A 14,107-nucleotide genomic window follows, 5' to 3' on the forward strand; every position below is an offset into this window, starting at 1 on the left:
GCTTTTTATTTATTATTTTGTCATGGGGGGCTACAAAATCTTCTTTGATCCCAGGTAGCATATAGATGCCTTAGCTATGCCACTGGCTGGGGAGAGGTCGCAGATCAAGTGGGTGCTGAAACACTGGGGGGAGGAGGCAGGTTTTCCCCCAATTTGCACTTTTTAAAAAGCCCAGGCGTGATGTCACTTCCGGTTGTGACATCACTTCCGGGGCATCATTTTGAGCTCTGCACTGGGCTACACGTTCATTAGCTATGCCACTGACTCTGCCCCTGAGCCATGGTTAAAGACCTGAGGATGGGAAAGAAAGGTTGCAATCATATCCACACTTACCTGGCAGTAAGCCCCATTGACTATAATGGAACTTTCTTGTGAGAAAACATGCATAGGATTGGGCTCAAAACTGCACGCTCTTTCATTTTTCCCTAGCTGTTTGCATTGCTAACCATGGCTAGCAATTAACATCCGCACCACTGTTAATCATGATTCATGGTAAGTTTTCTGTATATCAGGATTAGGAACCAAGCCTGGAAACTATTTCAGTAGACCTAATTTAAGCATTAATCATGGTTGAGATTGGTGAGCTAAGTGTGACAGAAATTTGGGTGGAAAAGAGAAGAGCCTGAGGGAAACATCATTATGTGACCAATCTCAAGTCCATTAACCATTTTTTAAGAATGGGACACATTGTGTTGGCTTGGCATGAGTGGTAGATTATGTTTATTGAATTGTAAATTATTAACTTCTTTCAGTATCTCAAATAGACATCTGCACTGAGAATATGGTTGTATGCTGATTTATTTAAATAATGATGTAATCAGTTAAACTGAAAGTGGTTGATCCAACTGAAACTTTGGTTGGCTGATGACCATGATATTAAAGACAGACTTGCTGCTTGCTTACTTAAGAAGTTATTTCAAATCTGCCCATCCTCTATTGCTGAGATTTCGCTGTAGTGATAGTACTTGTATCAAACTCTTAAACATATTTTGATGGGTTTTTAAAAATAAATTTGTTCATTAGGGAGAAGATTAACCCATGGTTATGGTTTGTGATATAGAATAAAACTAAATAAGCACAAGTTTGACAATGACAATATGCAAACCAAAATTTATCTATGTAGCAAGTCTTGCAATAAGTGTAAATATTTGAACTTTTAAAAAATGTTATGTCAAAAGCAATAAAGAAGATGGTGAGTCTAGTTAGGGCATCCTTGATATGTAATGTGCTTTCTTGTAAATGTTTTGTGTGTGTGTGTGTGTGTGTGTGTGTGTGTAAGAAAGGTGTATTAATTGCTATAATTACCCCAGATCAGAAAAGAAAAATATTCATTTCTGAGGCTGAAGGCCCAATCCTATTAGTGCATGGTGCTGCTGGAATGAGCATTCTGGTGACACCATGGTGGTTACTGCACTGCTGTACAGCTACTCTAAGAAAACCTGGATTTTTTGCATGAATAAATGAATAAAATATATTGAAATGGAGGAAAATTACAGGTGTATAATGGGTGGATTATATTATGTGACCCTCCTTAAGCAGTGATTAGGGTTTTTTAAAAAAATTAAAATGCATAACACAAAATAGCACCTTTTCCCTGTTAAAAAATCCTAATAAAAAACACAGAACATCGCATTTTGATGTTTAAGATATTTTCCAGAATTTAAAATAATTACTTTTCCAGTTAGAAATAATACTGTGACTGCATCTGCTGACACTATTTCACCAGCCTAGTACATTTTAAAAAGCAATTATAGTTTATAATTCTAATTTATTAAAATGTGCCCTTGGAATAAAAACACATAACATCAGAATATGCTATTTTAATCAAGACATTTTGGGGGAAAAATCAGCAAAAAACACACCCTTGGGAGTGAACAAAGTATTGTGACCCCAATTGGGTCACAAAGCCTCAGTTGTGGGGGTGTGGCAACTTACAGGAACAAAATAGGTTGAAGACCACTGAACTAGAGCACCACCAGGTAAATGGGAAGGCATCTGGTATACCGTTTCAGGTACCAGGAGATCCTGTCCCAGTCCTGCTTAGGTTCTTAGCAATTGTGCTAAAATAGCTTCCACTAGTGCCAGGCTTTGTGGTAACTTTTTCTGGTCTCTTCAATAAGAATGTTTGGTTACTGTGAACAGTGCTGGGAGGATGTCATAAGGGTGGGGAGTGGGCACAGAGGGTCCTGGGAGGGGGGTGGGTTCGATGGTGACATGTTGAGCAGAGGTCCTCTTTTTGCCAGGACATGTCCTCTTTTTAGCATCATATCCTGGAAAAGAACTTAAGCCATCTCTGCCCAATATATGCAACAGGGACCAAATATGTACACCTGTGGCCTGGGCAAAAATGAGTTAAATGGCCTCCTTTTTCCTGTGAGCGTGCCCCAGCTGGCAGCACATAGCCTTCTTGTAATTAATAAATTACATGTAGTATATGTATTATACTATACTAGTATATAATTAGATGTAATATAATTTTAAATTTAATAATAAGTAATAGAGTGTTTAAATTAACCACATGAATTCAATTTATAAGTGTTTTGAGCTTTTATTTAGTCGCGTCTTGCATTTTTCTTGGATGTCCTACATTTTGCGGTGCCTGGTCCTCTTTTGCAGTTGTGACATCTGGTCACCCTGGATGGTGTGTCCTCAGCCCCATGATCAATTGATTGGGGTCATGGCACAAAAAAGGTTGAAGGAAACCTTTCCTTAGGGCAATGGCCTGCACCAAAAAAGGGAGACAAACCATCTGACAGCCTTGACTCAAGGCTGCCTCATTAAAAGGGGAGGAAAAGGGTCAATGACAAGAGACTCCCTGAGGGAGCAGACCCACCATTGGAGGCTTGGGAGGTGGAGGTGGAATTCACAGCAAGCTGCCAAAGGCTGCTCTTAGATATAGTCAAGCTTAAATTGCTGTGTGTGTGTGCATGCGTATGTATTGTGTGTGTGTGTGGGTGCATGTATATAGATATATAGTGTGTACACACATATATATGAGCATGTATACGTGTGTGTGTGTGTTATATGTGTGTGGGGGGGTGCATGTATGTAGATATATACGTAGATACACACACATGTTTGAGCGTGTATATACTTATGTGTGCGCGTGTGCTATATGTGTGTGTGTGTGTGTATAGAGATATATATATGTGGGTGTGTATTTTATATATATTTATACACACACACACACATACGCACATACATATATACACACACATACACACGTGAGTATATGTATATCGTACAGAGTCATGAACTCTTCACTCACAACAGGAGAGGAAACTGAATGCTTTCCACATGCGCTGCCTGTCCTTCTCGGCAGGACAAAGTTCCAAACAACACAGTCCTGGAACGTGCTGGAATCCCTAGCATGTATGCACTACTGAAACAGAGACGCCTGCGTTGGCTCGGTCATGTCGTGAGAATGGATGATGGCCGGATCCCAAAGGATCTCCTCTATGGAGAACTCGTGCAAGGAAAGCGCCCTACAGGTAGACCACAGCTGCGATACAAGGACATCTGCAAGAGGGATCTGAAGGCCTTAGGAGTGGACCTCAACAGGTGGGAAACCCTGGCCTCTGAGCGGCCTGCTTGGAGGCAGTCTGTGCAGCATGGCCTTTCCCAGTTTGAAGAGACACTTGGCCAACAGTCTGAGGCAAAGAGGTAAAGAAGGGAGGCCCATAGCCAGGGAGACAGGCCAGGTGCACTTGCTCCCAGTGTGGAAGGGATTGTCACTCCCGAATCGGCCTTTTCAGCCACACTAGACGCTGTTCCAGAACCACCTTTCAGAGCGCGATACCAGAGTCTCTCGAGACTGAAGGTTGTCAACTAGTAGTATGTGTATATAGGTACACACACACGTGGGTATATATACCCACACGCACACACATATATATGTGGGTGTGTATATACGTGTGTGTATGCATGCATGTGTATCCACACACACACACACGTGAGTGTGTATGTACGTGTGTGTGTGAAGCAAGCCCTGACCCTCCCGCAGCCGCAGGCGCTCGTGTGCAGCGAGGTTCTCCAGCCCTTCGCAGGGCTCCCTGGAGACGGCGGAGTGGGAGGTGGACGGAGAGACAGCGCCGCGCCCCTCCCGCTCCCTCCCTCTGGGGCCCGCCTGGAGCGCGCGGCCGCGCCGACCCCTCGGCCCTCTCGGAAGCGCGCGGAGCCCCTTCGCGCAGACGCGGCGAGCGCGTCCTCCGCCGTGGACAGCTCCGCGGTCTCCGGCTCGGCCGCCTGCGGTGCGTTGCCCGGGCGACTGCTCGGCCTCTGATGGGCCGCCGCCTGGGGGGCCGGCGCGATGGCTGCCCTCTACCAGAGCGCCGACCCGGCCTCGGCCTCGGCCTCCCCCAACAAGCTGCTGGCGCTGAAGGACGTCAGGCAGGTGAAGGAGGAGACCACGCTGGACGAGAAGCTCTTCCTGCTGGCCTGCGACAAGGGTAGGGCCCCCCCGCTCCCCCGCCGGCCTGCGCTCCCGGCACGGCACCCCCCCCCCGCCGTCCTGCAGCCCCCAGCCTTGGCCAGGGGATCCTCCGCGCCGGCGCCCTCCCCGCCCTTTGCCCAGGACAGGATGAGGCCACCCCGCCCCCACCTCTTCCATCCCATCATTGTACACTTCATGGTGAAAAGTGATGGGGCACCTGGGAATAGCCCCCCCCTTGCCTCCCCGTGGAGGCCGTGATGGTGACTCCACGATGATGGTGACGATGGTTAGGACAGGCTAAAGAAAACATCTTTACCCAGCATGTCGTTAACCTGTGGAACTCCTTGCCACACGGTGTGGGGATGGCACTAGGCCTGGATGCCTTCAAGAGGGGGTTGGACAAATTTTTGGAGGAAAAGGCCATCACAGGTTGCAAGCCCTGATAGTTATGTGCAAGCTCCTGATTTTAAAGTAGGCTACCTCAGAATGCCAGATGTGGGGGGGGGGGGGCACCAGACGCAGGTTCTGTCTGTTGTCTTGTGTGCTCCCTGAGGCATTTAGTGGGCCACTGTGAGATACAGGAGGCTGGACTAGATGGGCCAGTGGCCTGATCCAGCGGGGCTCTTATGTTCTTATCATGATGATCAAATATTTATTAATTAGCATTCAGTGATACTGTCCCAGTGCCCTCAGTAAAGACAAAAGAATCAGAGGTGCTTGCGATAACTGTTTCATTCCCTCCCCCCCACAGTGGTTGCCAAACTGTGGCGTCTGTGGCCCACTAGTCGGTCCCAACCCAATTTTTGGCGGGTCACAAAACTGACAATTAGACTAGACCAGCTATTTTCAACCACTATGCTGTGGCACGCCTGTGTGCTGCTGAGGGTCTTCAGCTGTGCCACGAGAGTTTGGAGTAGGTACATTTGTTAGTAGGGCCACTGGGGGTTGCAAGCCCCTGCTGTCAATGGGTGTGCCTTATCGGTTGTCGAAAAATTGGTGGTGTGCCTTGACAATTTTAGTAACTTGTCAGTGTTCCATGAGATGAAAAAGGTTGAAAATCTTTGGACCAGACCAGTGGTTCTCAAACGTCTTAGCACCGGGACCCACTTTTTAGAAAGGCCAATCTGTTAGGACCTACCAGAAGTGATGTTATTATTGGAAGTAATATCATCAAGCAGGACAATTTTTACCACCCCCCCATATGACAAAATCAAATTTCCTAAATATCCCAAAGGCTGGAATCTTATCCACACTTACGGGAGTAAGCCCCATTGACAGTCGTTAAAAGCATATACAGTACATAGTACCCTGTTAAAAGTACTATCTGTAACATTTCCCCAAATGCGGTCACATACCAGGGTCTAATATAGTGAGTCTAATATATTGAAAATAAAATACACGTTGAAAAATGGGGAACCTGAAATTGGCTGGCAAGCCACCTAGTGGGTCCCGATGCACAGTTTGTGAAATGCTAGACTGGACTATGACTAGACTAGACAATTCAATTAGACCGGTGTTTCTCAACCAGTGGTACTTGAGTTGGTGTCTGGTGGTGTATGTAGGACCTCTGGACATCTGCTGCCTGGCAGCAAGACCAGTAACACAACATGACAAACAGTGGTAGGAGGCTCGACTCGACAGGCAGAACTCTAAAACATGTTTTTCCATGCTCAGAAAAGCCCTCCCATCCACCCTGAGCCTCTTACTGGTTGTTTGTCCTATCGCATCTGGCCTTCCAATCTGGAAGTAACTGATGATGACCATGCACAGTGGTAAGATAGAGGACAAACGTTGAGAAATGCTGGACTAGACAATTAGATTAGACTATGTGCATCAAGGTTAAACCATCTGTGACTTGGGGGAAGCACTATGGCCAGATAACCTTTATAGCCCCTGTGTCTTGAGTAGTTGATAAAACTTTTTTTTTTAAGGTGGGTCCTGATGCTAAAGTTTGGGAAACACTTTTGTAAGGAATACAAAACAGAAAGCCCATGCCCCCTGAATGAGTATGGGCATAATATTTCTTGAATTGTTACCTTCTCATGGTTTTTAGCTAGTGAGGCAAAGGCATAAGGCAAGCATTCATCCCATAGGGATATATGGTCCTAATTTGTTCATCCTCAACTGTTTATTGCTCGACATGCAAAGCAGTATGAAAATAGGGGGGGGGGGGACACAGTAATTTTTTTGGAAATGCCTCCAGTTTGACATTAGAACAAAAATATAGGTTACTGAGCTTGTGAGAGCTATTGTATTGGCAACCTTCAGTCTCGAAAGACTATGGTATCGTGCTCTGAAAGGTGGTTCTGGCACAGCGTCTAGTGTGGCTGAAAAGGCCAATCCGGGAGTGACAATCCCTTCCACACCGGTAGCAAGTGCAGTCTGTCCCTGGTCTGTCTCCCTGGCTATGGGCCTTCCTTCTTTGCCTCTTAGCCTCAGACTGTTGGCCAAGTGTCTCTTCAAACTGGGAAAGGCCATGCTGCACAGCCTGCCTCCAAGCAGGCCACTCAGAGGCCAGGGTTTCCCACTTGTTGAGGTCCATTGTGAGAGCTAATTCCTATAATATTAAAATATAAGCACTTATTTTGATTACGTAGCTTCTAATGTGCTCTGCAACTTCTCTTGTTGTTGGAATGCTGCCTTAGTTAAAACTGAAAAAGAAGGAAAATTCTTACACTGTAAAAGTGTTAACATATTATGCATTCAACACGGAGTCTGCAAATACGTAGGTAAGAAGGCACCTTCAAACTTTTATCACTGTCCCACTTGGATCAAAGTAATTTGATTTGCTTAAAATTGTGAGATTTTTGCACAATGAAAAAAATTTGGGCATTCTTTTGACTTGTCTTCAACTTCACAAATTATTTGAAATATGTATCATCTCACAGACAATCATCTGCGAAAGCAATGGAGTCAAAATGTTTTTGTGTGTGTGCATGCATATTTTTAAATGGACGTTTTCTTGATTTCCTGTGAGTTTGGCCTTTGTGAAAGCATTTGAAATTATTATTTATTATTTATTATTATGACATTTTTTTATACCACCCTTCCTCCAAAGAGCTCAGGGCAGTGTACATGGCTGCTCCCCTCCTTTTTTCCTCACAACAACCCTATGAGGTAGGTGAGGCTGAAAGAAAGTGTCTGGCCCAAGGTCACCCAGAAAGCTTTATGTGAGTTTCATTATATGCATCCGTGCTAGGTTGTACAGTAAGGTGCTTATTAGAAGATTTGAGCAATGTTGGCTGTATCTACAAATTTCATGCTTGCAGGGAGAGGAAGAGCATAATCTTTCATTTGTGAGATTGGACCCTACTAAACAATGCTAAATAGCTCTTCATGAAGTTTAAACATTCCTGTCCAGGTGCCCGGTTTCCGTCCAGTTTGTCTAATATGTTGTATTATGTCAGATTTGGAGTTTCTGGTGGTCTGAAGCAAAATAAATAAGAGGTGTTTGGGTATAAATTTTAAAGGTACGTGATGTAATGTGATTGAGTGGGTGCTCTATTTGTTCTATACCATATGCATGTAGAAAATATTGGTTACATTAAAGCATATAATGTATTTCCAACCCATTTGTGACTGCTCTTTGCCTTAGGCAGAATGCTTCCACTTCTGCCAATGTATATTTTCCTCACTGGGCAAACAGCAGCTATGGAGTATCCAGAATGAAAACATGGCAAGAGAAATGGTTAAGGCCCCCCTCTCCCACACTGAGATCCCCCCCCCACTCCTGCTTCTGTTTTTAAAAAAATAAAGCCCAGCCATGACAGCTGTAATTACATGCTCAATGTAACATGTAGTTTGGCCTGTAGATGTCAGTACAGTTATGCTGGGTGAACAGTGAAATTGCTGAAGTTTCTGAATTGTCATAGGCTCCAATTAAACAGATTACATTTTTTCGGTTTGTTTTTACTTTGGTGCCCTAAGTGATTGCTGATAGGCCACCTGATCTATTCAGGCTTTTCAGTGTTTTACTGCGAACACAGCATAAGCTATATGCAACTGTTGTATTTTCACTCATCACTGTAGAAGATGTGATTAGTGGTGAACAACTGCAGGTGAGATGAGGAAGAAAGCTTCTAAGAGCTGATTTTCTCTAAATCAGTGGTTCTCAAATTGGTGGGTCGCAGCCCAGCAGTTCGTGTAATGCTTCCCCCATCCCTTTAAGGGAAACAGCATACGCAAACCACTTCTGGTTTCACACTGCAACCAGGAGATGGTTTGCATGTGCTGTTTCTGAACATTCCAAGCCTCAGAGGACCCTGCGGAGGGCTGCGTGGGGCTCTCAGCACCTCCTGCTGCTTACAGAAACCAACAGTAAGTGAAAGCACTCCCTCTCGTCCCCATTAGCGACATGATCCTGGGGGTTGCGTTGCTGCCTTTGCCCCTCCCCTGCAAAGACTTACTTAGGGAATAATGCTCCCTAAAACTTTGAGAAGCACTGCTCTAAATGATGAAGAAAGTCAGAGCTTGCAAGTGCTGCTTCTCAATGCATATGGGATGCAGGAGCATTAGTCATGTGCTGCAGTTCTAGATGAAAGGTTGTTTTATCACTATTTCAGAAAGCGGTTTGACTTCTTTAGTTTGGAATACTAAAGCATCTGTTGCACAGTATTGTATAGGAGTAGTAAAAAATAATTGCTGCATTTGAGAAATCCTCCATTATCATATGTGTAAAAATATTTGGTATATTTTAATTTATAACTAAAAGAGTTTTTTATAACTTTTTTCTCTGTCACTGATGTAGGTGATTACTACATGGTGAAGAAGCTTCTAGAAGAGAATAACTCTGGTGAAATGAACATAAATTGTGTGGATGTGCTTGGAAGAAATGCTATTACCATAACTATTGAAAATGAGAATCTAGACATACTACAGCTGCTTCTGGATTATGGCTGCCAGGTACTATGATCTTGTTAAATGATTAAAAAAAATCAATAATCAAAGATAATGACTGCTTGAGAGTAACAGCCCAATCCTGTCCATTCCCTCCCACTGCCAAAATGACCACTGCATCCTGTGGTGGGGAGCAGTTGTGGAGGTCTCCTCTGGGTAAGGTACCAGGGGAACAGCCTCTGGAAGTCTGCTTGGACTTGCACCGGCAGGATCAGGTCTGGAATGGATGATAGGATATTGGCACTGCCAATACCACTGGTAACTTCCCGTCTCCGGGCCTGATCCGCCTATCCCTCTCCCTGCCCCACTCCACCCTTGCCTACCCCTGCTGACTTACCTGCTCCAGAGAGTGGCAGGGGGAGAACTGATACAGTTGGGAAAGTGCAAGCCTTCCTGTTGGCGTTCCCAGCAGCGAACTGAGGCAATATCAGAGCACTTTTATGACTGTGCAGAAGGTGCTCCAGCAGTGGGTGATACACACAAGATTGGGCCGTTAATTTCATTTTGCCTGTCCTTTCAGAAGAAAAATGTCCTTTTTCCTCTTTGTAATTTAGAAAAATCATGTTTTCGTCAATATTATGAAATTTACTATTACTTCTAATTTAATATTCAGTTATTTTCAGTCTACAGATGCACTTCTAGTGGCCATTGACTCAGAAGTTGTTGGAGCTGTGGACATATTACTTAATCATCGACCAAAACGATCCAGTAGACCAACAATTGTTGTTAGTATTCTTTAATTACAAGTTTCAGGGGTACTTCAGATGCAGATTGGATAACTGCACTACTTAAATCTCTGCATTAAGCTATGTTTGTGATGTTACTGAGAGTGGAAAAGAAAAAGTTTTAGTTTCTGAGACTTTGGAAAGCAAATATGGGAGCCTTTTCTTTGTGCAGATTTTTTTTTCCTTTATGCACTCATCTCTTGTAGTATAGTCTTCAGTGATAACTTTCAAAGTTTATGTTTCTATTGAATTTTAAATTAGACCTAAGAGAGTCACTGAAAGTTTTCACAACAATTGAAATTATTACCTTTAGGTAGTTAGTCAGACTATATACTTTTCTTTATGATCATCTGAGTTGGCATCCTTTAGTCTTGGAAGACTATGGTATCGCGCTCTGAATGGTGGCTCTGGAACAGTGTCCTCTCCAGTACGCGAAGCCTGGGTAAAGTAGGTATGGAGGATAGGCAGCAAATCCCCCCTCTCCACGTCACTGAAATGGTCCAATGGAAAGGCAGAAGCCAATACGTTTGGTTCCAGCGGCGTCGCAGGAGTTGCGAGAACGTGACTGTGTTCAGCCATGAACTGCCTCAGGGACTCCGGCTCCTGATTTTGCCTCGAGGTTGACTCCTGAAGCCTTTTCCTTAACTAGATGTAGCCACAAGGCAGTGGAGGTTTGGGATCAGAGTTTTCCTTCTCTCAGATGAGCTGCCTTCCCAGGCTGACGAGCCCCATCTACCCGGTGGCTGTTTAGTCGCCTCTTACAAGTACAGCCAAACTGAGGGCCTATTCTTATCCCCAGCCCCCAGGGGAGATCATCTGAGTACAGTTTCCTCAAATGGAAACCCTCAAAATAGAGCCCTGTGTTCCCTCTAGTTCAGCATTTCACAACTTTTTTGACATGCAGCTCCCTTGACCTACTGGGCTGTTGACTACAGCTCCCCATTAGGGCTACAATCTTATACCTTGTATAGGATGGTGAGTTTTTTGAGAGGAATCTGTGGCTCCTCTGGCTGGTTTCTGTGGCTCCTCAGGGAGCCATAGCTCACGGTTTGGGAACCACTGAGCGTAAAGGAACACCCTTGGGGCTGGCCTTTCTATTAAAATCAATGGTAAAACACTTGAAGAGAGTGCTGTGTATGCATTGGAACCTGCATATTTTCAAAACATTGAAGCAACTATTTAAGTGTTGCTTTATGGATATTAAGGTACTCAATATATTTTAAAAGACATCAGAAGAAATATTGACTTTTTCAATATCTCTCAGTACTGTTCTAGCTACAGGAAATGACTCTTTTAAATGATGTTGGGGAGCAAAAAATTAACAGATTTACAACATAGTCCTAGCATGTCTACTCAGAAGTGTTTCCCATTGAGTTCAGCAGATCTTATTTATAGATAAGCATGTATAGGACTGCAGCCTAACTGTGCAATCCTATGCATGTCTGTTCAGAAATGTCCCATTGTTTTTAATGGGGCTTACTACCAGGTAGATATAGGATTACCCCCTTACAGTACAGTCGTAACTTGCACTGGAACAGTCAGGCTGGCAGGCCCGTACTATACCCAGTGCAAGTTTGGGGCTGACTGCAGGCCAGCCCAGGGCAAGGGGAAATACTTCCCCTTACCCTGAGTAACTCTGAAGCAGCTCCAATGGGGCTGTTCAGATCTGTGCCACCTAAATCAGTGGTGCAAATCCGAGAAGCTTGGGGCTGGTCCAGGCTGTCCAGAAACTGAGCTAGGATCCTGCATAAGTGCCAGATCCTGGCCCCACCCCCCGCTCCCCACCACCCTGCCCATCGTCCCACCTGCTGCCTGTCCGCTCCCTGCCCCAAAATGCAGGGGCCTTCGGCAGCACAGTGAAGCAGGCGCTTGTCCTTGCCCTGGCCTCCCCAATTTGAATGGAGGTGCAAACATGCTTTACAGCACTTCAGGATTGCGCCCTTAATTACATTTCAAAACAAGCACTTTTGCTTTTGAAGTTGTTGCATTTAAGAATATATGGAACTTCAAGAAATATATAACTTTTAGTTTCAGGTTGGACATGTTTTAGATTTGATCTTTGAATTAACAATTCATAAAACTTGCTTCATTATTCTCAGCGTCCTGTCTGTCCATTGCAGAAATTAATGGAACGTATTCAAAATCCAGAATATTCAACAACCATGGATGTGGCACCAGTCATTTTAGCTGCACATCGTAACAACTATGAAATCCTTACTATGCTGTTAAAACAGGATGTATCACTACCCAAACCTCATGCTGTGGGCTGTGAATGCACACTGTGTACGGCCAAGAACAAAAAGGACAGCTTACGGCACTCAAGGTTACAATTACTCTTCATGCATTTGTGCATCCCCCTCTTTCTTCTCAGTAGTACTACTAAAAGCGCTTAGTACTTAAGTAACTACGTATTTGCTTGTTTGCTTATGATAAGAATAATTTCTTGATGGCCTGGAAGGAAGGCATTTGTTAATGGAGAGAGAGTTGGTCCTTTTAGGTCATTACAGGTCACTTAACTTACATGTAGTGCAACTAGTAAAACTATATTGGGTATAAATTTTTGTAGATTTGTGGAAAAGGTTGTCTCAGTAATAACAATAAATGCTCATAGTGCGTAAATATTTGGAATCAACTGAAAAGAAGAACTGGGTTTCCCCCAATAATTTTAAATAGCTATGTATTTGAACTTGAGTCTTAGGGAAGGTTTTGATGTTTTTTGCATAGCTTTTTAATATGCAAACTATACTAATGGAGGTGTAAATATACCCTTGTCTTAAGCATTGATCGGTGGGCAAAATAAATTTTAGGCCATTAATAAGATTTCTTAAGGGCTGGAGAAAATTGCTATTTAAGTATACACTACTGGGTAGGACATTTTATTGTATTACTGGATTTGACTTTAAACTTAGACATAAATATTAAACACATTTAAAACATACTGTGAATTGAAAATGCTAACTAAATAAAAATTGTCTTCAAATATTTTATTTGATATTTATATTACAGATTTCGTCTTGATATATATCGATGTTTAGCTAGTCCTGCCTTAATAATGTTGACAGAGGAGGATCCTATTCTGCGAGCCTTTGAACTCAGTGCAGATTTAAGAGAACTAAGCCTAGTAGAAGTTGAATTCAGGTATGGATAAAAATTGAACTTGAATTACCATTTCATTTTCAGTTTCACATTTAAATAGAAATGGATGCATGAACCCCATGAATGGATCATATAAATCCAAATTGCACTTGGTAAATGACACGAGAACATTTAGTCAGCATGTAATAAAACGTTTTATTATAACTACTAAGGAATACAATTCAGTGCAGATGGTTAGTGAAGTTTAACAGCCCAATCAGTGTGTTTAACAATGTTCAATCAAAACTGAACAGTCATGTGGAAGCATCTTGCTTTGAGACTCTGCTGGTTTCAACAGTATTGTTCAGTTGTTTATTTCTGGTTTATATACGTCCCTGAATTAAGGTATTTGAGCTATGTGAGACAAATAGTTGTCCAGGTGCTTGAAGAATTATCTGATTTCACCAATGCAGATGAAAAACTATCATTTAAAGAATTTGAATTTTCATTTAAGTTTCTTTTTTTTTTTTTTAACAATTTCTTTAAACATTCAGTTGTATATTAAATGTATCCAAACTTGCATGAATGCAGTAAGGCTCATGGAAAGGATATTCCTCAAACCCTTCACCCCCTTCAAGAATTGTTCCCAAGGGTTGGGGACCCTCAGGAACAGTTTGGAGAGGTAACACAGTGGGCTGTGGTGAGAGGGGGAATCCCTGGAAACTGAATAGAGGCACCTTCCGCAAGTTAAAACCTACTTAACTTGGGGTGCAATCCTAACCAACTTTCCAGCACTCACCTAGCCACAATGCAGCCCCAAGGTAAGGTAACAAACATGCCCTTACCTTGAGGAGGCCTCCTTGACTGCCTCTCCACATTGGCACAGCTATGTCAGTGCTGGAAAGTTGGTTAGGAATGTGCCATTAGATAATGTGCTTATCTTCCTCATGGATAAATATTGTTATTCTGAGTGACTACT

At 43.4% G+C, this 14,107-nt stretch overlaps 1 protein-coding gene across 1 annotated transcript in view; it reads left to right on the forward strand.

Moving 5' to 3' along the window:
• Window positions 1-4,222: 4,222 nt before the first annotated feature.
• The window catches only part of TRPC1 (transient receptor potential cation channel subfamily C member 1), a 33,421-nt gene continuing 23,536 nt past the window's right edge, over window positions 4,223-14,107 (forward strand). The window contains exons 1-5 of the mRNA XM_066619421.1: window positions 4,223-4,448; window positions 9,180-9,334; window positions 9,952-10,053; window positions 12,174-12,376; window positions 13,060-13,191. Of these exons, the coding sequence (XP_066475518.1) occupies window positions 4,310-4,448; window positions 9,180-9,334; window positions 9,952-10,053; window positions 12,174-12,376; window positions 13,060-13,191 (731 nt within the window). The 5' untranslated portion in view covers window positions 4,223-4,309. The remainder of the gene's footprint in view (window positions 4,449-9,179; window positions 9,335-9,951; window positions 10,054-12,173; window positions 12,377-13,059; window positions 13,192-14,107) is intronic.

This window comes from Tiliqua scincoides, chromosome 3, assembly GCF_035046505.1.
Source record: "Tiliqua scincoides isolate rTilSci1 chromosome 3, rTilSci1.hap2, whole genome shotgun sequence".
Taxonomy (NCBI): Eukaryota; Metazoa; Chordata; class Lepidosauria; order Squamata; family Scincidae; genus Tiliqua; species Tiliqua scincoides.